The 21,434-nt window shown below is 32.9% G+C and overlaps 1 protein-coding gene across 8 annotated transcripts in view; it reads right to left on the bottom strand.

Annotated features, from left to right (window-relative positions):
* LOC135134331 (mesotocin receptor-like) overlaps positions 1-21,434 on the bottom strand; it is a 211,768-nt gene that overhangs the window by 33,338 nt on the left and 156,996 nt on the right. For all 8 annotated transcript variants that reach the window (XM_064062973.1, XM_064062975.1, XM_064062977.1 and 5 more), the window contains 2 exons: positions 7,410-7,625; positions 5,146-5,473 (listed from right to left, as the gene is read on the bottom strand). In XM_064062973.1, coding sequence (XP_063919043.1) covers positions 5,146-5,473; positions 7,410-7,600 — 519 coding nt within the window. In that variant the 5' untranslated portion in view covers positions 7,601-7,625. The remainder of the gene's footprint in view (positions 1-5,145; positions 5,474-7,409; positions 7,626-21,434) is intronic.

Raw genomic sequence — 21,434 nt, 5'->3', positions numbered from 1 at the left:
TTCATATATGAACAAAATCTCCCGGTCTGGTGGTTTACCAAGTGTTATGAGTTATGGGTCCTCTAGTTTAGATAGCCCTCAGAAGATAGCTAACGGTTTTGCGAAGTATTTCTCGAGTTCTTTCTCTGATCCCCTTTGTAGTGACTACCCTGATATGAATCTTGACTCATTGAATGTGTTATCGTTATCCAGTATTACGCAGGCTGAAGTATTACAGGCTCTAAATAACATACAACCTACCATGGTAGCTGGCCCAGACTTAATTCCTGCTTTTCTAATATCTGACTGTAAGCACATTTTTCTAGGACCATTAACATCAATTTTCAATAAAATAATTAGTTCTGCGGTTTTTCCTGACAGCTGGAAGACGTCACGTGTTTGTCCCATCTTTAAGAAAGGGAATAAATCTGAAGTTGAAAACTACAGACCGATTGCTATCATTAACAATTTCTGTAAGGTCTTTGAGTTAATACTCCATAAGAGAATATATAATCACATAGCTAGTATGATATCCATCCACCAACACGGATTTATGGCTGGTAGTTCCACTGTTACAAATTTAGTTTCATTGACACAACATCTTTGTGAGAATATTGACAGGTCGGGTCAGGTGGACGTGGTCTACACGGATTTTTCGAAGGCGTTTGACCGAATAGATCACCAAATATTATTATCTAAAATGAAGTCGTATGGATTTTCAAATGGTCTGACGAATCTCTTTAAATCTTACTTAAAGGATAGGTATCAATATGTACAATGTCATGGATATAGATCTCATAATTTTGAACAGTCTTCTGGTGTCCCTCAGGGATCTGTTTTGGGCCCTATGCTTTTTGTATTGTTTGTCAATGATATTGTATGTGATTTGAATGTCAACTACTTATTGTTTGCAGACGACCTTAAATTGTTTTTGAAAATTGATAGCATTGAGGACTGTGTTAGACTGCAAAATAATATCCTAAAAACTAACGAATGGTGTACTCTTAATAATCTACCGCTAAATTTAAAGAAATGCTATTCGATGTCATTTACAAAGAAAAAAAATCCAATAATATTTAACTACACAGTTGAGTGTACTGCGTTAGAGAGACGTAACTCACATAAGGATCTGGGAGTGACCTTTGACTGTGAATTAAACTTTCGTGAACACGTAAATACAATTGTGTCCTCCGCCTTCAAGTGTTTGGGTTTTGTCACAAGAAATGCAAAACATTTCTCTGATGTTAATGTTTTCATCTTATTATACAAGACGTTTGTTCGTCCAAAGTTGGAATACGCGAGTGTCGTGTGGTCACCTAATTATAATATACACATAAGATCAATTGAGAAAGTGCAACGTCGTTTTGCTAAATCTGCATTATTCTTGATGGACGGTGTTTATCCACCTCGAGGTTACCCAGAAGATTTACTTCTTAAACGTATAAACCTCCCATTTCTGTCTTGCAGGCGATCGTATTTTTCTGTAATTTTCTTATTTAAATTAATTCACTACCTAATCGATAGTCCAGAGCTACTAAATAATATAAACTTTGCAGTTCCAGCATTTAATAAAAGGCTTCATAATATTTTCTTTATATCAAAGTTCAAAACGAACATTCTATCTAACTCTCCCATCTATCGAATGATTACAAATTACGAAAATATTGAACACGCTGTAGATATTCTTAGATTAGATTCCTTCAATAGGATTCGTGAACACTTCTTGCTGTGTTAGTTACATTGAATTCTTTCACCAATTTTCTTGTTTGTTTGTTAATATTCATTACTTCTAACCTTGCCCTGTAAATGGAATTTTCTCCGTTGGGCAATTTAATTAAATAATAATAATAATAATAATAATATTTCACCACTACATTTTACGTAATAACCTAATCCCACTGAAACATAAATCATTCTTCAAAAAATTAAGTAAGTATTTACAAATTGTTACTGTTCCATAAAAACGATGTTTTGTAAACGAAACAAGTAACTAACCGTATATAAAATTTAAAATATAAAAAATCAATTTAAATTTTATTTTACAAGCCATGTAAAAGGACGCTCTGGAAATTTAATACCTACGTAAAAACCTGCAACCTACACAGAGATTTTTTACAAAAATTACAAAAAAGTTAAGGGTTTTTCTGCAAAAACAGCCGCAATCTAAACAAATTTTTTTCAAGAATTTTTATTGCGCACATAATAACTCTTCAGGCAACGAGAAAACCAAGATAAATTTAACGTGACGGTTCGTGTTTGCGTCTCGAACGAGAGAACTTAACAGAATTCAAACGCTCCAAGTACTGTGAAATTTAAGCGAAGTTCATTGCATTTCAATGGTAGCTAAATGGCACGAATTAACGTGCAATTAACATAAAAAAAATGTTACGTTTGACGAGGGGCGCATTACGTTCACAATAAACGTTGTTTATGGCTTCTGGTTTTGTGGTTAGTTGATACGGTAACGCTGGTGAGTGGATTTGTAACCTTCACTAAAAAAGTATTTGCTTGTGAAACACAATTCTGTCCAAGACACACCAGAGAGCCATTATTTTTATCTCGCTTTTCTCAAAACCTTTGTATTTCTACGTCGCGTTTGAGAGACGTGCGAGATAAATATACAAAATAAACAATAAATCATGGTGAAGGTGAGAATGTGGAGTTTATTTAAATGAGGTTGCGGAGTAGTTGGAAGCTTAGTAGTTATGAGGAGAAGGAGAATTTATCGCCACTTAAAATTTATCCTGGTATATGGAAATCATCTTATTCCAATTCATTTACGTCCTCTTCAAACTTCGACAATATTAATACCTCTCGCTGTAAAAGTTTATCTTTTTACTATCAAAATGTCCCTGCACTTTATACTATAACTAATGAGGTTTTTTTCCTCTAGTTCAAAATGTCACCTTTATACTTTATACCAAATTGGCCAGCACTTTTTTCGTCATTCTTGGTCAACTTTCAATAATAATACATAATGACAAAAATAATTAATTATAGATTCCATCTGCTGGAAACAAGCTAGGAAAGAAAACTAAAACATATGTACTGCTTTTATTGATTATTATGTTTCAGTTCCGCATTCGTGGGCATGCAAAATTCTGAAATTATACAAAATTGATTCTAAAATATCTGCTTTTCTCTCAAATATTCAATGTAATTTTGGAAACCACCCTCCAAATAACCTTAAATGATCAAACAGTTCAATCAGATCCAATAATATCAGAAGGGGAATCTTTCAAGACGATTCCCTTAGCCCACTTACGGTTCTGTTTGGCAATAAATCCTCTTTTCGACATCTTGAATAGCTGCAATTATGGTTTCAATATAAAAATTAACACCAAAACAGAAATGAGGTTAAGTCACTTACTACATATGGATGATGCAAGTACGAAAAATCAATTGACAAGTCTAATAAATCTAACAGAACAGTTTTCCGGTGACATTGAGATGAACTTCGGTGTTGAGAAATGTAAGACTCAAGTAATCAGAAAAGGTGTTCAACAACAAATACCAAATATAACCCAGAATAATGAAATAATCTAAGCTCAAGAAAGAAGCGATACATACATATATCTAGGCTCTCATCAGTCTTCCTATATGGATCATGTCAAAACTAGAACAATATCTGGCAAGATTAAAATTAATTTTTTGCACTCCTGACTTTTTTGATAGCTTTCGCGCATTCACCAGAGTGCAGGAGGTCGAACTTCCCGCACACGTGCATTTAACTTTCCGTTGCCATGGTAACCTTAAAATACTCGGGTAGTGCCAACATTGTGACGTGTTGACGGCGCTGTCAATGCCGTTGTTTATAAATAACTCACAGTTAATCTCTTCAGTTTAAAGGTTTATTCGTTGCAAAAAATATTGTACACAACACGTTCGTGAGCCTGCTTCCCGCATTCACGCAAATGCGTCACTCCCTTCGGTCGTGCCGCAAACAAGCGTTCATGCGGGAAGCAGGCTATCCCGAACTAGTTGTGTAAATTACTATTGAAGACACAATCAGACGGAAAGAATTTAATGTAAGCAGTAAATTCATTCTGTGTTCCACTGCTAATATATTCTTTTGGAATAATTAAATGGTCAAAAACTGATTTGGAAAATTTAAACGTTTCAACATTTCAACACGAAAATCATTCACACAATATAGAAGACATCATCCGAAGTCATCAATTGAAAGATTTTCATTACTAAAACAGAACGGAGGAAGAGGATTCCAGAACATAGAACATTTATACAAGAGACAACTTTCGGAATTGAAGAAATATTCCAGATGCGCAGAAAGAAATGAACTGTTTCTCGCCATAGGACAGAATTAAACCACACATCCTTAAATCTATCCAATACCGAAGAAATCCCCAGACCCCACAATCTAGACAACATAATAAGTGAGCTGGAACAAAAGCAACTGCATGGAAAATTCTTCAAAGAGCTAGACGAAACTCACATCAACAAGAAAGTGTCATTGATTTGGCTCAAGAAATCAAGTTTATACGCTCAAACAGAAGGGTTCTTGTTTGCTATTCAATGTTATCTCCAATGTAGGTGTAGTACCAAATAGTTTAGTTGAGAATTTGAAATATTTACACTTAAATGAAGCAATAATTGTGAAAATGTTAAAAGCTGTTTTTTTGAAACATGCCACATTGTTCGGAAGTTTATCGAACAGTCTCATCATGTCAGTCAGAATAGGTTAGCACCAGCAGGTGAGAGTAAGTAGTGTAGATCACTTTTCATGGGATGCGTGGATAAATGATCGGTAGTTACGCTAGGCTCTTGAGTATGGTATGAGATTAGGGAAAAATAGCAGACGAATATGTATGCTCAAGTTCTAAGATCTCAAAAGTTTTTTATTAATCTAATCAATGCATTTAATTACTTGCTTTTAGTACCCGTCATGATAGAAGTCTTGTCTGAATGCCGGTCATTTTCGGGTCAGTGGTGGGTCCTAATAATAAGGAATGGAATTAATATTCGTATTTTTATGAAATGAGGAAATATTTTATTATGTGAATTGAACTTTTACGAAGTTCATAAAAAAGTCTCCTGCAGTTTAATATTCCACGGGTACAAGGGTCTTTAAGGGGTTTTTATGACACTTAGGTGGCATTGAAATTTATTTTAAAAAGCACAACGTTTAAGAAAAGTCAAATAACATACCTGCGGAATACAGAAGGCTAGGCTGGCGATCCACGCGAAGTACACCATGACTTTAGACCTCCTGGAAGTCCACGAGCAGTACGTCAGGGGGTAGCAGATGGCCTGGTGACGGTCAATCGCCGTCGCCATGAGGACGTACGAGCTTAAATATGGCCCCAATGTCTGCCCATACTTAACGAGCTTGCACAGGAAGAAGCCGCCGTAGAATCTGTAGGTGATATCCCACGCCAGCTGGGGAAGGACGCTCAGAAATGCCGTTATCAGATCGGCGATGCTCAGATGCAGGATAAAGAAGTACATTCGAGATAATTTCTTTCGGCCGGCGTATCTGCAATAATTAATTGAGTTCGAAGCTGAAAGTTGAATTATCGATACGATTCGTTCTAATCAGAGTTGTGTGGGTGTGTGAAAGGGAAAATGAGTGTATTGAGGAAGTAAAGGGAATGTTAATGAATGGGAATTAAATTTTAAAGTTTGAAGGTATGCACTAAGCTTATTAGAGTCTTGAATGAAACGCTTCAATTAGTCCTGTCGTGACAGGCTGATTTGAAATAATTTATCTTAACTTGGGCCGGTGATTAATTTAACGTTTTAGTTATATTGGATCTGGCAATGAGTAGATTGTCTGGAATAATTAGCTATCAAAAGGATGCTATATGTTTTTTCTGTGCGTCTAATTGATGATAGCGTGAAAAAATAAATTCGTTTTTTGGCGCACTGTTTATTTTAATATGAGATTTGTATTGCCGGAGTCCCTAAAAAAAAAAACGGTTTATCAGCCACTTTGTTTCAAAGAGCAATAAATTAAAGTCCGGTTTTTAGAAGCTTATATATTCTACAAATACTGAATGATTTACGATCCACATTTTTTTTTACATTCACTATATGTCAATAAATAGTGTGTCATTTTTGGAAACCATGATAAAATTAAATGAATTATGCTCATAATTGCCATAATAAATCAAAATTAAAAATAGCAAGATAACTCATAAATGTAATATTCATTTAGTAAAAATGACGTTAAATTTATCAAAGCAATTAATATGTACTAGATAGTTTGATGCAATTTTTTGTTAACTCTGACAAATTTACATTATAACCGGGTATTCTGCAAATGCGTTATTGGTGAGTAGATTGAAGCTAACGTTAAAATTACGAGTACTTGCTAGGCATTTGATTCTATTGAATGTATTGAAGTTTTAAGACACATGTTGCTTAACTAAATGGTAAAGCAAGGTTCGTTGTCCACATACTGATTACGAGCTCTTAATATTACATCTGTTCTGCGATTCTAGTATAATCGGAAATAATCTTCACGTGATTGATTAAAACTTTAATGTGTCAAAATTGAGAGCGTACTGTAACTACAAGACTTACAATTTCAAGAAAAATTTCATTAACTAATAATCGAATTTCAGAGCTAATTAGTGTGTAAACACAATGGATGAAACTGTTAATAATTTGTTCTTGATACACAACATCTTTAGTCTAATTTTCCACACACAAAATTGAATCATTTCTTATAGTACTTATCATCCATAATATAATATTAACACATGTCTTGTAAATCTTAGAAAATATTTACTGGGGTTTTATTACATTCGGTGTTTGTATCTTTCACTAGATTGATATTAAAGGTGTATTTTTAATGTTTTGTCACATAGATTTCTAAACGTTGTAGTCAATATTAGAAAATATTTACAACTGGGACTTCATTTAACTAAGTAAAGTGAAACGGAACAAAAACGTGAGAGTGTTGCTGCAAAGATCAATTCGGTAAGTGTCTGCCTGAAGTTCCTGAAAACAAGCTTTTGACGATAAAAGTAAGCTGTTGCTTCAGGTAAAATCAAACAAGTTTTAAATCACATTTATCTTTGAATTTCAGTTTGAATAAAATAATGTAAAAAAAAAACTTAAATCCAGATGTGTCGAGTTTTCAAGAAAAATAAAATTGTCAATTTGATAAAATGCTTTCAAGAAATCCGTATAAAGGAAACTTATTTCACCTCGATTGTCTGTATCAAATTGAAGCAGATGTCTAAGTTAGTTATTGCAGATTAGTGCTTCGTAAATCTATGCCCACAGCTCTATTATAGAATAAAGGACTAAGTGGATCTTTTGGAGTGTAAAATTCAGTTACTGAAACGAAGTTGTGGGTAATAATCACACGAAAATCACGACTCCCCTGATATTGAATACATTAAAACTTTAATTCAACGAAGTTTTTTTTTCTGTTCGTGATTATTTTAAACCCTTAAAAATACCTTCTTCTGGTCCACAGGGCCAGCAGCACCGTGCTATTCCCAATCACAGTAACAAGAAAAATGATCGCCAATGTTGCCACTTCCACTCTTGCCAAATTTTCATCTCTGCTACTGGTGCTGTTATCGACTCTGCTTTCAAAAACACGTGTAGCATTTTCTGAAGCCATGTCGGGTGGGCTCAGCTTGTACATGTGACTTAGCTTGGATTACTTCCCTCTGAAAAGAAAAGAAAATTTGTGGTGAAAACATTAAAAATCCCAAAGTTCAAGCGATAAATTTGCTTTATGTAAATTTTGGGGGCGAATTTGTAAGGAAGATTTATCAGCAGAGGTCGAAGTTAACCGGGCGTAAAATAATAAATAGCGTTTTAATTTTCGAAGGAGCGGTAACAGGGAAGTGAGCCAGATAAAGACGAATTGTGTATTTTTTCGTATATGATATCGTGTTTTCATAGAGTTAAAACAAATATTAATCAGTGCGAATTTCATCGAAAATATTTAATGAATTGATTGGAAACACTTCGTTTTATAAATAGGCGCATGGGTCTGGAAGTGTTTAGATAAAAAATGCCAACGATTTTTTAATTCTGGATAGAGTTGTTATCGTCGTGCCACAGTATTTACTGACTGATATTTGTAACTGTTGATAACGAGAGTTTTGTTCGTAATATTTTTCAGGCATGCAATGAATAGAATTCATTTTTGTGAAAAAAGTAAAAGTTTCTCACAAAACATTTTAAGAAATTTATAGCAAAGTGTTGGCGATATAGAATTTCAAATGTCTAGTGTAATAGCTTAAGCCTTGTCTCAAGGCACATCACGAATTGGTCGAATGTTATAATGTCACCCGCAAAGTTCGTGCCATTTTAAGATCATTAAAATCGCTATATTGACGTAACGAGAATTAAAATACTTATGACAATTAGCTTCAAATAAAAAAGTTCACCTACTCTCTTGTAAAATGATGTTTTGTGAATTTTTTTAAGCTTTGAATTTAGCAACTTTAAGAGTATAAGTTTATTTTATTTGGTTGCAGGCATCACACTGAAAATTATAATTAGAATAATATTTTACTTAGAATTTTTTGTATTAAAGGCTATATTTGCCATTTATTATTTTATTAAAAAACGGTAATTACAGCAGCTATTGAAAAATATTACTTTATTAAATCACGACCGAACGTCTCAATACACAATTCTTAAGAAACGTAGAAATTTAAGAAATAATTTAGCCAATTTGAATCGACTTCCTGATTACTACAGGTCAAATTCAAATTTATAGGAATGAAATAATTTAACAAGTAAATTTAAGGCAGGCGTTCCGAAAATAATGTGAGGTAGAGTGGAGCTGAAAATTCGAATATAAAGTTTCAAATTCACCACATTGCTACAAATTATCTTTACATTTACTTGAACGTTCGTAGGACTTTAATCTACAAACTCTTAAAAATAGTATATTATTATTAATTATTATATTATATAATATAATACACATTTTGTCGAACACCAGATTTCATTTTTTCTTCTTCAGTTATGCAAATTACACAACGTTGGACACTTATTAACGCAAGGATAAAATAGTATATTATTAATCAAGGTTTGAAGCGAAGCATTCTAGACCGATCGCAAATTAGAACCCGAGACGCGCATCGTCGATCGAGGGCTTTAAAGCGCGAGGTCTAGAAGTGGCGTCACAACCGTAGTCTATACACTATTTTTTTCACTAGTAGAAACCGTAAATTAGACAATAAATTGAAAAAAAATAAATCTTCAAGTTTTTTACGCCAAATGATTTTGTTTTAATTTCTAATCAAATTTAACCTAAATCTTCAACACAATACACAAAGAAAACCGTTTACACTTGTCGCTGAATTAATCATTTTATCTTTTACCGTCTACCAACTACCATACGTATATTCAAGTAAAATGTTAGTAGCACACATTTATTCATTTTTTAAGAAATAATAACATCAAGTATTTCATACATAACCTCAATCTTCTTTTTTAACCTTGATAGCAAAAGTTGAAATTTACTACTTCAAACAAGTCGACAGTTCCATGCTTCATGGCTACTAGTGAAAAAAAATTATTATTATTATTATTATTGTTACACGATCGTTATATACAATACAATCAAGGAAGGTAGCGATTAACGCATATAGGACATCATACGCAGAAAGCTAATATTTATTGAAAAAAAGTAAAACAAGCCTAATCGTAGCCTCCCTTTATCCAAAATTTTATAGTTGATGCGATATTACATATTATACATATATTATACAACAAATGAAAACTATGTATTTGTCATTTTCTCAGCCTATAAACATGCTGCTCTACACTTTCTGAATGCTGTGGAGTATTTTTCTTTATTTATAGAAATTTCAAACGCGACGTATCTACATGAAGAAATGTCCTATTGGTAAGTAAGAATAAAGATCATCAAGTTTTTGGTGTAAGTAAAATTAACGAATATACCGTGTAGTGTCTTCTAGTTCTTCACTGTGGAAAATACGAAAGTAATTTAATTATACACAAAGCCTCCTTACGAACAAGGGCGATAGAAACCAAGCGATGAGTGTAGTTTTTTGTTTAAAAATTCAAGTCCTCCAAGGAAAATAAAATGTGCGTTTCCTTTATCATTTAAATTACTATTTTTAGATACCAGTAGAAAACAAAAACTGATACATATTTTGGAATACACATATTTTTATTCTAAACTTCTTGGTTCCATATTCACGGATTAATAAATTCCAAACATAAATAAATAACATTATTCCTTTCAGCGTAATAGAATAAAATTTTATAAATACACTGCACGCACTTCTTATTAAATTTTCTTAAACTAACAAATGATCCACAAACACGTAACACGAAAATGGCAATAATTTGGTTATTTTTAGTATGTAACGAAACTGCTACCCAATTATCGACGAACTTTTACCGGCGTTTTACTGTCTAGTCGTTGCGTCATCACCAAAAAAATTCTCACCCACCCTCTGCCCGCATGCCCAACTGTCAAAGGAATTCATATTTTATCGCAATTTTTAAGCCCTTTCTCGTCTAGATGCTCGGCCTAAACTACTGATCTCCAATTCATTAACTACCAGCAGATAAATCGTGACCCAGACGGATAAAACTAATCGGATTTAAAACAAGTAAATTTTAATAGAAAGGCGTTTCGTCGAGACAGTTTGTTTGCCTTCCATCACGCACTGGAGTTTTTTTCAGAAAAACTTTTATTGCTGAAAACTATACGTAGGGAAATTTCGACTGATGTGGGTAGAAACGCGATAAAAAACGCAAAAAGCTGAGACGAACTTGGCCGACATCCACAGTCTGAATGTGAAATTTCGTTAAAAGTTCCACAATTTTCCGGGTCGGGGAAGCTTCATGAGAAAATTCGTTTAATTTATGTAGTGTGCAAAAAGGAAACTGTAATTAAAACTTTTCTTAAACGTGGTAGCCTGCCAGCAGATATCGTGGATGGTTTTGTGCAGTGGGTTTTCGGGAGCTTCGGGCGTTATAAAGTCGAAACTAACGGCTTAGGTAGTTTGCTACCGAGGTAATGATCCGTTGGAAGCTTAAATTAATTAAAAGGGGCCGAAGATTGTGAAGATTTTGGATAAGTGCATTCTCACTGCAGGGCTGGGTTTTTATAAGTTCCTTGCGAGCGAGTTTTGCTAAACTGAAAAAAGTACATGTACATGTTCAGCACTATGACTTTTAAGTAAAAACATCTATGTCAGTACTTTACTTTCTAAGACAATAATTAATTAAATATATAAAGGAACAAACGATAGTATCTACTTAAGTATGTTCCCATCATGTGGTTTTTAAATAAAACTAAGTGAAAATTGTTTACGACTTTAGTGTCAATTGAAACTGTCAACGTAATTAATAAACTCAACCTTTCTCAGTCAACTTCAGCAATTATAACCTGAATAGATCCAAACGTTTCCGATTAACTCTCTTTAAATGTCAGTTTATATAATCATCTTCCTCTATATTACAGAACTCTAAACGTTAATATTAAAATCTTATTTGTAGCTGTGAAGATTGGCTGAGGGAGAATTTATTGCCAAGCATAACAATAGTGGCCTAAGGGAATCTCCTTGAAAGATACGTCTTCGAAAAATTATTGGATCTACTTTAATGGTTTGATCACTTCAAAGTTATTTGAAGGGATATATTTTAAATTTTAGAAATGTGGATAGATTTACGAAGAAATGGTTCAAATGTTTTAGCAAATGAAAGTGTACACAGGTGAACTTCTTGATCCAGAAATAATTATGGATCTTGTTTGGTTTGGCATTCGTCAAGTGTTATCATTCGTTGGTGTAATTTTAGAGTTTCCCGGATACGTGAGAAATCCACTGGGAAAATTGATTAAATTCAAATTCTCGACACCAAAGTTTTGACCAGAAAGTTGTTATATCCTGCGAACTTCATTAGTTAATTGAGTTTCGTGTGTACCAATTAATAATTTTCAGTAGAATAATTTTTCGATATTAATCAAGTGAGTGTTATGATAGTTATGAATTTTTCTGAGATGCGTTTTTGTATATTTAACCATTTTTCGGGATAAACTAAGTTGCTGTAATAAAGTGTCTTTAATTTTTTGATAGCGGTATCCTGTATTCATCGTTACGGGTTGGTTCAAAATTATTTTTTGTACATTGAACTATTGTATGATATGTGGTGTTTTAGCTACTCTAAAGTACTGTCTTATTTGATCCACCTGCTCACATTCTATACAATATGAACTGTCTTTGATAACCAAATACGTTACTTTAGCAACAAATCGTTCAAAACCTCCACAAAACGTCTAGACGCGCCAAAATAAACACCCCACTGTACAGCACAGACTTGGCAAAGCGACAAATGAAAGTTTCCGGCAAAGAAAAAGTTCTCCGCTTAAAGCTCGACAAAGGTAATTTACTGTCGCAACTCGTCAAAACTCCCACAAGCGCAAACAAAACTTTTACCACGAGGTGTATATTTAAGAGGCAATCGTACATTCACCGGCTTCGACTTAATCGAAATTAACAGAAGCCGAGATAAAATATGATGGATTATACCGTTGATGCAGTTGTTATCTTGTTTGGGACTATAATAACAATTTTATATTACTTCGGCAATAAAGGAACGATTTCCTGAAAGGTTGTCCGTAATCAGCGAAATTTATATCGACGTCAGGATATTATTGGGTATACCACAAAGAAACTTGTTGCGATAATGTAATCTCTTGACTGGAAGTTTCGCGATTAGTTTTGATTGGTTCGCAACTTGTTGCAGGAAGGCTGTTATTTATGTTCTGAAATTTTATTTAGTTAAAGAAAAAAAAAACAATATTTCATGATATTTATTTTTGGAGTTGTCGATTTAAACGTTATCCTATTTCAGGAATTCCATTAGGCTTAACGTATTTATTGTTCTCTCTACGATATCCACAGATATAATCAAAACATGACATAGATTGACTGTGTATTTAAAATAAGCGATATATGTACCACGCTAAATCCAAATCACAATATAGAACAAGTTTTTCTCTCTTTCTGTGATCATAATTTTAATTATTCCAAAGGAGATACAGTTGAAAATTATTTTGAAAAAAAAAATACAACAGACTGGACTTAACAGCAAAATGAAGTAGACTAATATGCGTTTGTTTCAAGTAATAGACTCTATTAAAAAAAAATACTGTTTACAGTTGTAAGAAACAAGTGTAGGTACTCGTACAGCAAGTTTTTAATTTGTTATTCATAAAATTAAAAAATAACTTTAAACCATTTATAGCTTCCTGTAAAATTTGCTCAACATGTAGGATATTCGTACGCGTTATCTCAATCTTCCATTCCATTTTTCCTATTAACAATTTTTGATAAAACTCTCCTAAATATAGGTTTCCTCAAATATAGATCCCTTGAGTATAATCTTGTGACAAGAGATATTTTATTGCTACTTCTAAGCTATCGTTTCTTAGCGCAGACTATAGTATCACGGGTAGATGTAATGTTACAAAGATATCGATCAGAACCTCTATAAGGCAGGTGGAATAGACGAGTGAAACGTTTTTTTCAGATATTATGCATAGTCTGCAATTTCATCACCAGACATGAATCTAAATCGGTTGTAATATTTTCGCGTTCAAAACTAAATTGTGCTGAACGTCGTTTGATTTTTACAGAACATTGCCCGTAATATGAAGGAATGAAAGGGATGCGTCATATTTCCAGTTTTCGATTTATTGTTTGTCTTGGAAAGGTCGCCTCCACGTCTTGCGGTTTCGTCAGGTGAGAAAAATTTGTAGATGTGTACGTGATCAACGAATGCTGTTTGTCTATAAGTGAATGATGGTGAGAAGTTTTAAGTCATGCGGGTAAGTGCAGGTTTCACAATTAATATACAGGCTGTTCATTTTATGTGTTCACGCCTGAATATTTCTGCATAAGCAACCTATTTTACGTTGCATAAACAGATTTTTTATTTTATAATAATGAACGCATGGATAGCATTGATCAGAACCAAAATTATAACAAATTATTTTTGTTAGCCAAATATTTTCAGTTTTCGTTTGCTTTAAAATGTTTTCCAATTCTGAAAAAACAGACATACTATTAATATTGGGAAAGTGTGACAAAAATTTTGATACTGTTGTTCGCCTCTACGCCAGGCAATATCCCAATAGAAGAACTCCCTCAAATCAAGTGTTTAGAAAACTTGAAAAAAATTTACAAGAATTTGGACAATTAAAAAAAAATAACGTTAGAAATCGAACTGTAACACCGTCGGATAATGAAGTTGTACTAATTGAAATTGTAGCAGAAAATCACCACGTGAGTCAAAGTGACAGGCAAACCGACATCATCCATACCATGTGACAATTTTCCAACGTTTATCAGAACGCGATTTTATCCGACGGTTAGTCTTTTGCGAATTCGTGAGGCTTCAATTATGAGAAAATCAAAATTTTTTATTTAACGTTTTGTTTACGGATGAAACCACATTTACCAATAACGGTTGTGTAAACAGACACAACTCACATTACTTTGCCCAGCAAAATCCCCATTAGTATCAGGAAAACCACTGCCAAGAAGTTTTCGAAGTTAATACTTGGTGTGGAATTGTTGGTAACCACGTCATTGGTCCAAATTTTTTGAAGCAAATTTAAACGGACACTTACCTGAACTGAAATTCAGTATTAATTATTTTTTCAATTTTGTCATTATTTGGCATTGACATCTTTGTAATTTTTTTTTTGGGATTGCTATGATTGTTTATTAAAAAAAAAATTAAATTAGATGAAGTCGTCCCTGGGGTGTATAATATGTTGCCTATGCGAAAATTGTCAGGCGTGAACAGATAAAATGAACACCCTGTATTTAATGAAATATTATGAATATAAATGATAACTTGATAGAAATAAATGATAGAACTTTCTTTTTTTAGAATGACTTGCTTTTTCTTTTTTCTTTTATAGAATGATTTGTTTTTTTTCTTAATTATTATTTTTCTGTAATTGGGTTTTAAGCCTGTAGAAAAATAAAGTATTATTATTATTATTATTAATATTATTATAACGCTGACAATTTTAAATTTGGGACTCCATTTTTAGTATTTAAAAAACTGTGATTTGTAACTCAACTATATTCAACGTATTGTTGTCTACAAGGCTATCGCATATTCCAAATACTTCCATTTTTTAATAGAAAGCAATGACTGACGAAGCTTTGGTTAACAATATAATCCATTGTACAAGTACTATTAAAAAAATGCATTTTATTGTTAAATTTACATTCACTGTTTTCAACAAAATAGTTTTTGGAATGCCATTAATAGTACCGAGAGAGTAATAAAAAATACGACCAAAGACAACCAAGAATTTTTGAAAGTTTGTCGTTGATCGTTGCATTTTTAACTCAAACTCTCAAATTGATAGTAATCTAACAAGATCAAAATTCTATTACAGACAATTCTTCAAAAATCCATGGCTGTCTTTGATCGTGCAAATATAACTAGGAACTGCATGGTGTCGGCAGAACATTCTTTCAAAATACATAAATAATAAAGTCGGGGTGCAAAATTTTTCCCAAACTAGAATAATTGTATTTTTAATTTTTGTAGCTATAGTCAAAATAAATAATTTCAGTAAAATGACTTTTACTGCATAAAATGGAAAAAAGTCATTTATAAAATACTGCAGTGATCCTTGTTAATGCAAACATTTTTGTTTGGTAGAGCTGTCTAAACAAAGCAACAAACGTACTAAATACAAAGTACGATTTAAATTATTTTCCAAGTAAAGTGCCAAGCAATTACCATTACCAAATACTTCAAATATCAAGCACCTTCCATGGGTATTTGAAAAGCAGCGCAGGTATATACACGGTGATTTCGAAATATGTGCAATAAAAAAATGGGGAATAGCTCGCAATAAGATTATTGCTCTGTGTAAATTTCCCGTTCCTAAGTGGTAGCAATGTCTGGAAAAAATTATTTGAAATTAAATATAAATTGTTATACGCGCTGTTGGTAGTTCTTCCTGACCTACAATTACTACAATGAATGGCACAGAGCGAACAGGCTTAAGGACCACAAAAAAGGTGCACTGATAGATAAGGAACGTGCATAAAGACGATACGGGGAGTCATGTATCAGTTTATCACTGTCGCTTCGCGTGTGCCTCAAACTCACGATCGTGGCCATAGTAGGACCTAAAGAATACTGTAAGCTGAAGAACAAATTTTGGAACGCGTCGAAGAAGAGCCCGACATCAGTACTCGCCGTGTTGAAAAAGTACAAGGTTAGGAGCCCGCTGATTTTCCACATTGTGTAATTTACTGCAAATGGTTGTTACAGCAGTCACAAAGCTGTTTTCAACAATCACTACACTCACATTTGATCCGATGAAAATCCACACGCTCTTCAAGATGTACAATTTCAACAATGATTTTACACAAATGAGAGAGAGCTTCAAAAACGAGTGGAAGTGGCAAACGCTACAGTTCGGGGAACACTCGGTGGTTTTTTTACTATCAACAAACATGTTGCGAGGCTCTAAACCCTGTACTGCTAGTCAAGGACAACATTTTCAACATTGTTTGTAAAAAGGTAGTACCATTCTAAGGTGTTCTTATTTTTGTTGTAATAAACAATGTGGAATCGTTGTGACAAGGACCAAACACCCAGAATAAAAAGTCGATCACCGTGAAGCATTACCAAAAATCGGTCCTTCTCAGGACCACCATTTTTTTATACAACGAATAATCTTTCGCAGTGACCTTTAACGATGAATGAAGCATGAATGAATGATAATTGTAATTTGGGGATCCGTACTCCAAAATAACTTTTTATGGCACTTGTTTTTTTAATATCTTTCCTGAGAACTAAATATTTCAGAACGCTGCGCCATAAATTTTTGATGCGTGATTTTGAAATATTTATTCTCTATGTCGGTATTTAAGTTGTCTGCTTGTTCTAAACGATCCGAAAACTTAAATAAGATAGGAAGCAGTAAAATTCATGTAAACATCTATGCGCTAGAACTACTTATTAACTTTTTTTTTACTGGCAAATAAACTGGAAGTGTTTTTCAATTAACTTAAGTGAACTAACGGCTTGATGTTTCCTAAGTAAAGTAAATACAGAAACGTTATATTTTATATTGTAACTAAGATTTAACAAGTTAAAAGTAGCAGCCATTCAGTTTCTATCTTTAACAATAAACAATTAATTAATGAAGAAGTACTTCTTTTCCCCGACAAAGATTGCTACGTCTACAATTTGACAAAACCAACCGTGTAATTATTATCAGATTAAAATCTTAATGTACATGAGTGGTATAAACAATTTCTGTCAAATATTTCCCACATTGTGAACTTAATAGAAGCACATAAACCTTTCCCATAAATTGATAAATTACTCTGATACGTCGAGGTATGTCATTACTTTTACAAAAAGCGCATTAGAACAAAACACCGTTAAATTTCTTGTCGCCTCATTGTCGGAAAGTTTAATCACACTTAGATAATGAGACTGCAATTGAATCTATTTTTCTACACGATAATTTACTATGCAGCTTCTGTTCTCGTACTAAATTACTTTCGTTTTCTAAAAAGCACTGAATTATTGGAAGCAATTTTGTGTCGTAGAAGGGTACACCATTAGGTTACATAATGGATGAAACGAAAGATTTATGTGTCAATGTAAATATTTGCAAGACAGCTTTTATCCCCCAAAATGTAAATGCGCGTTTTATTAAATGGCAGGAAACGATACGTAAAGTAATACGCGTAATAAATAAATCGTTTAATAAAGAAAAATTGAGTTTGTTGGAGCGTATTGCGCCTACTTTCTCGGGAAGGACTGATTTATGATAATGAGATTTATTTGCCTCTTGTCTACTATATTTAGAAATATAAACGTGTAAGAGATTTCTTGTAAGCTCTGAAATGGACTTGTTGTTGAGTTACTGTTAAAGATTCTTTGCACGCACTAAAATTTATTTTTCATTAGGTGCTATTTTTATTTCCATAGTGTTCGTTACATAAAAAGGGTTTTGGTGAGTATTTTTGGTAGATATATTGCTTTTTATTATTCTGTCTCATTAAAAACCTAAATATATACACCAGCCAAAGACAGAGTTTTCAGCATTTTATTTATGTTCAACAGATTGTCTCCATTCTCCTTATTAACGATCCGCTACATCTAATAATTATTGGTTACTACTAAACTATTGTTTTTGACTGAGAATTCAAACTGATACATGGATGGTCTAAAAATGATGTGTCCGAATTTAAGACGTGAAAACCACCAATTATTTGAATATACAATTAATTTTCTTTCAAAAAGCTATTAGAATTTGCGATCAGAAGTGATAATTCGTGTTTATTATTATCCACTGCAAAACGGTTTTTTCAACACACTTAATAATAATCATAATGATAGGAAACAATGGAGGAACAAAATTTCAGAAAATTTATACAAAAGACAAAATTCAGAGATATTTCCTTGGAACAGCGGAAATAAACGGACTCCCTCACAGCAATTGAAGATAAATCTAATACCGAAGAAGTGCACACGATATAGATACTAGAAAACACAATAAAAGGGTTAAACCAAAAATAGGCACAGTTCCTAGCACAAAGACTATAATATAAATAAACCATTACAAAATATCCAAATATTTAGAGTAATCGATAGAAAGGAAGGCGATGCTAATTTTTCAAAAAATATTTTGCCTTTAGTTATCCTCAGTGTAAATATAGGACCAAACAGCTTATTTGAGAATTTGAAATTCAAAAAGTTATATTCGTATATTTCTCGAACAGTCTCATTATGCCAGTCAAATTAGGTTAGTACAAGTAGATCAGAGTAGAGTAGGACACTTTCCAGGTGATCGCTGTTGGGGTGAGATTAGAGAACAGCAGACAAATTTATATGAGCTCGAAAGATATTTTATTAATCTCAATAGTGGATATCATTACTTAGTGTTTGTACCCGCAGTGATAGAAATCTTGCCTGAATGCCGCTCATTTGCGCGTAAGTCATGGGTCTAAAATAATAATCTTAAATTTGAAATTGATTAAACGTGAAGAGTCTGCTCATTATCCAAGACAAATCTTAGGTGTTTAAAATTTAAGTCAGCAATCTGTTAAAAGTCACCAACATCGGTCCCATCACGCACAAGGTGTTGAAGATATATTGGATAGATTACGCTTCGAAGTGGCGCAAATCAATTTGCTGAAAGAAGGGTTCATTGTTTGTGGTTGCTTTGTAAAATTTCAAATGAACACACTACAAGTTAAAGGTTCTCATTGAATTAGTTTTACAAGTTGGGTCTCTACAAAACTTCCATTCATTCACAGCCGGTGCTAGCGTTGTAAAATTGTGGAACGCGCGCGCTTTTAATTTAACACCAAGTATGTAGTTTGTTAATGGAACGAATGGATTTATCGATCCCTCACTTGGAAGCTCATAAGAAAAACTTATTACGTGAGGCAAGTTTGAGGGTTGGTTTACTGTCGTCTTGTCACAAGAGGCATCATTTTTCCGCGCGCCATCAAGTTTATGTTATGAGTTAACAGTATGGATTTTTTGCTTGCTAGGCTCGCAGATATTTCTTGGCGTGAAATAATTATTTTCTTTGTAAAAAGGTGTCGTGGAAATTTTTAAATGAGGTAATATTTTACAATTATTTAATGATCAATAAATTTATTTTATTAACAAATAAGGGGCGCAGAAACGAGAAACGAGCAGTAATTTTGCTTGGAAAGACAATAGTGTTCCATTATTGACGTTCCCTTGCTTATAAAGCTGCTTAGTAGTCTGTTGATTGGAAAGCAGCTGCTGAATTAATTAATTGAAAGTAAAACTGGACGTGTTTTGAGCACTCGTTTGTTTAGTTTTTTTTCTTTTTTAATTACCTCAAAAGTTTGCTGTTTAACGTTTAAAACGAATCATCATAATGAACAAATTTCTTCACATGAGGGTTTGCTGTAATTAATTTTTATGTAATTTGTTACTTCCCGAGCGTCAAGTCACTTATAAAATGTATTTAATATTTTCTTGACGTTTCATGGCTCTTAAAATATAAAGAGTAGGTCTCCCGTCTGTTGGCTATTTTCAGATCTATTTTACCTTAAAAAATTTGCTTCTTTATTTATGGTTTAATGATGTATCCCCATTTTTCAAGAGCTAAACAATTCTTATAGCGTTGGAACAAAAGCTTCGACAGATATTTCCAAACCACTCTGAAATATTTGCCAATAAATAGAAAAATGTGTTCACAGTACGAATCGCTTCTAAAATTCTTCTTGCTGATATTAAATTTATTAACAGACAACAGAAAAAAATCGAAGGTTGGATTCGCTTCAGGCACACTTCTAAACAATTTTTTTTCACAGACTTCAACACTTTCTTTGACGAAGCCTTTTTATATATAACGTACAAAGATATTCAAAAGTGACGTTTGATATTTTTTACCGAAAATGAAAGACAAAAATGCCTCTCTTGAATAAGTAACGTAAATACTTTGGAGGTGCAATTTTTTATAAGCTCACGTTTGTTTCCTGTAATACAGTTTCTGAGTAAACAAGGGTGTTTTTGGTAGGCTGCCTGCAGTAACAGAGTTCGACAGGTGAGCGGCTGAAAATAAACAATTAAGTTAGGTTTAATGAGCAACCGAAGCACACAACGAGGAATATCAGTCCGGTTACGGTTTAGAAACGGTAAATAAGTAAAATACGTTAGTTAACGGAATGTATACAGACAAATAATCTTTAGTAGTATCTAGTACCACGGAACAAGAACAGCGAAGTTTGGCAGACGAGTTATTATTAATATCTCGTTTGTTAAAGACAGATGATGATGCACACCGTTGAAAATTGTATTCGCTTTCTACTTTACCTGCGACATCATTACTTTGAGAAGTCCAAATCAAGAAATTTATTGTTACTTTATTGCAATGTTAAAGAATTGTTATTTACAAAGCAAATTCAATTACCTATTACAGTTTTTAGTAACTATATTTTTGCTTGTTGTGCTATCGACTTAAACTTTGTTAATGCAGCAAAGACAAAAAATGTTAAAATACGTTATATTGAAGGAAGTTCTAATTAAATAAAATTGAAACTAAGTATGTTAGTAAATTTGATTTCAAACTTGTTTTCGAATTTGATGAAACTGGTAATGGCGTTTATTAATTTAATTGCCTGTAAATATAAATAGATCAACAATTTTAACAATAAAAATGCGAATTAATAAGAATAACAGGAAACGAAAAAAATTGTCCTGAAGCCACTGGTGGTATTAGAATTTAAATAATACATTTGTAAATTAGTTTCATTTAATTATTTATAATTTTTATTTATTAAACACATAGGAAATTTTCGCACAATATGAAGGACATTTTTTCTCAAAACGGAGATGATTTTTTTATGTATATTGGTATGTCTATATATAATTAAAAAAATCTCTCATATTTATTCATAGTTGCTGAAAAAATTGAGAGCGCAATTTACTTTTTC

The sequence above is a fragment of the Zophobas morio genome, unplaced genomic scaffold (genome assembly GCF_036711695.1).
Source record: "Zophobas morio isolate AGI-343-1 ecotype UQ-CSIRO unplaced genomic scaffold, CSIRO_AGI_Zmor_V1 ptg000023l, whole genome shotgun sequence".
NCBI classification, from domain to species: Eukaryota; Metazoa; Arthropoda; class Insecta; order Coleoptera; family Tenebrionidae; genus Zophobas; species Zophobas morio.
Note: the sequence above shows the minus strand (reverse complement) of the source record. Positions and strands in the feature narration are given on the sequence as shown.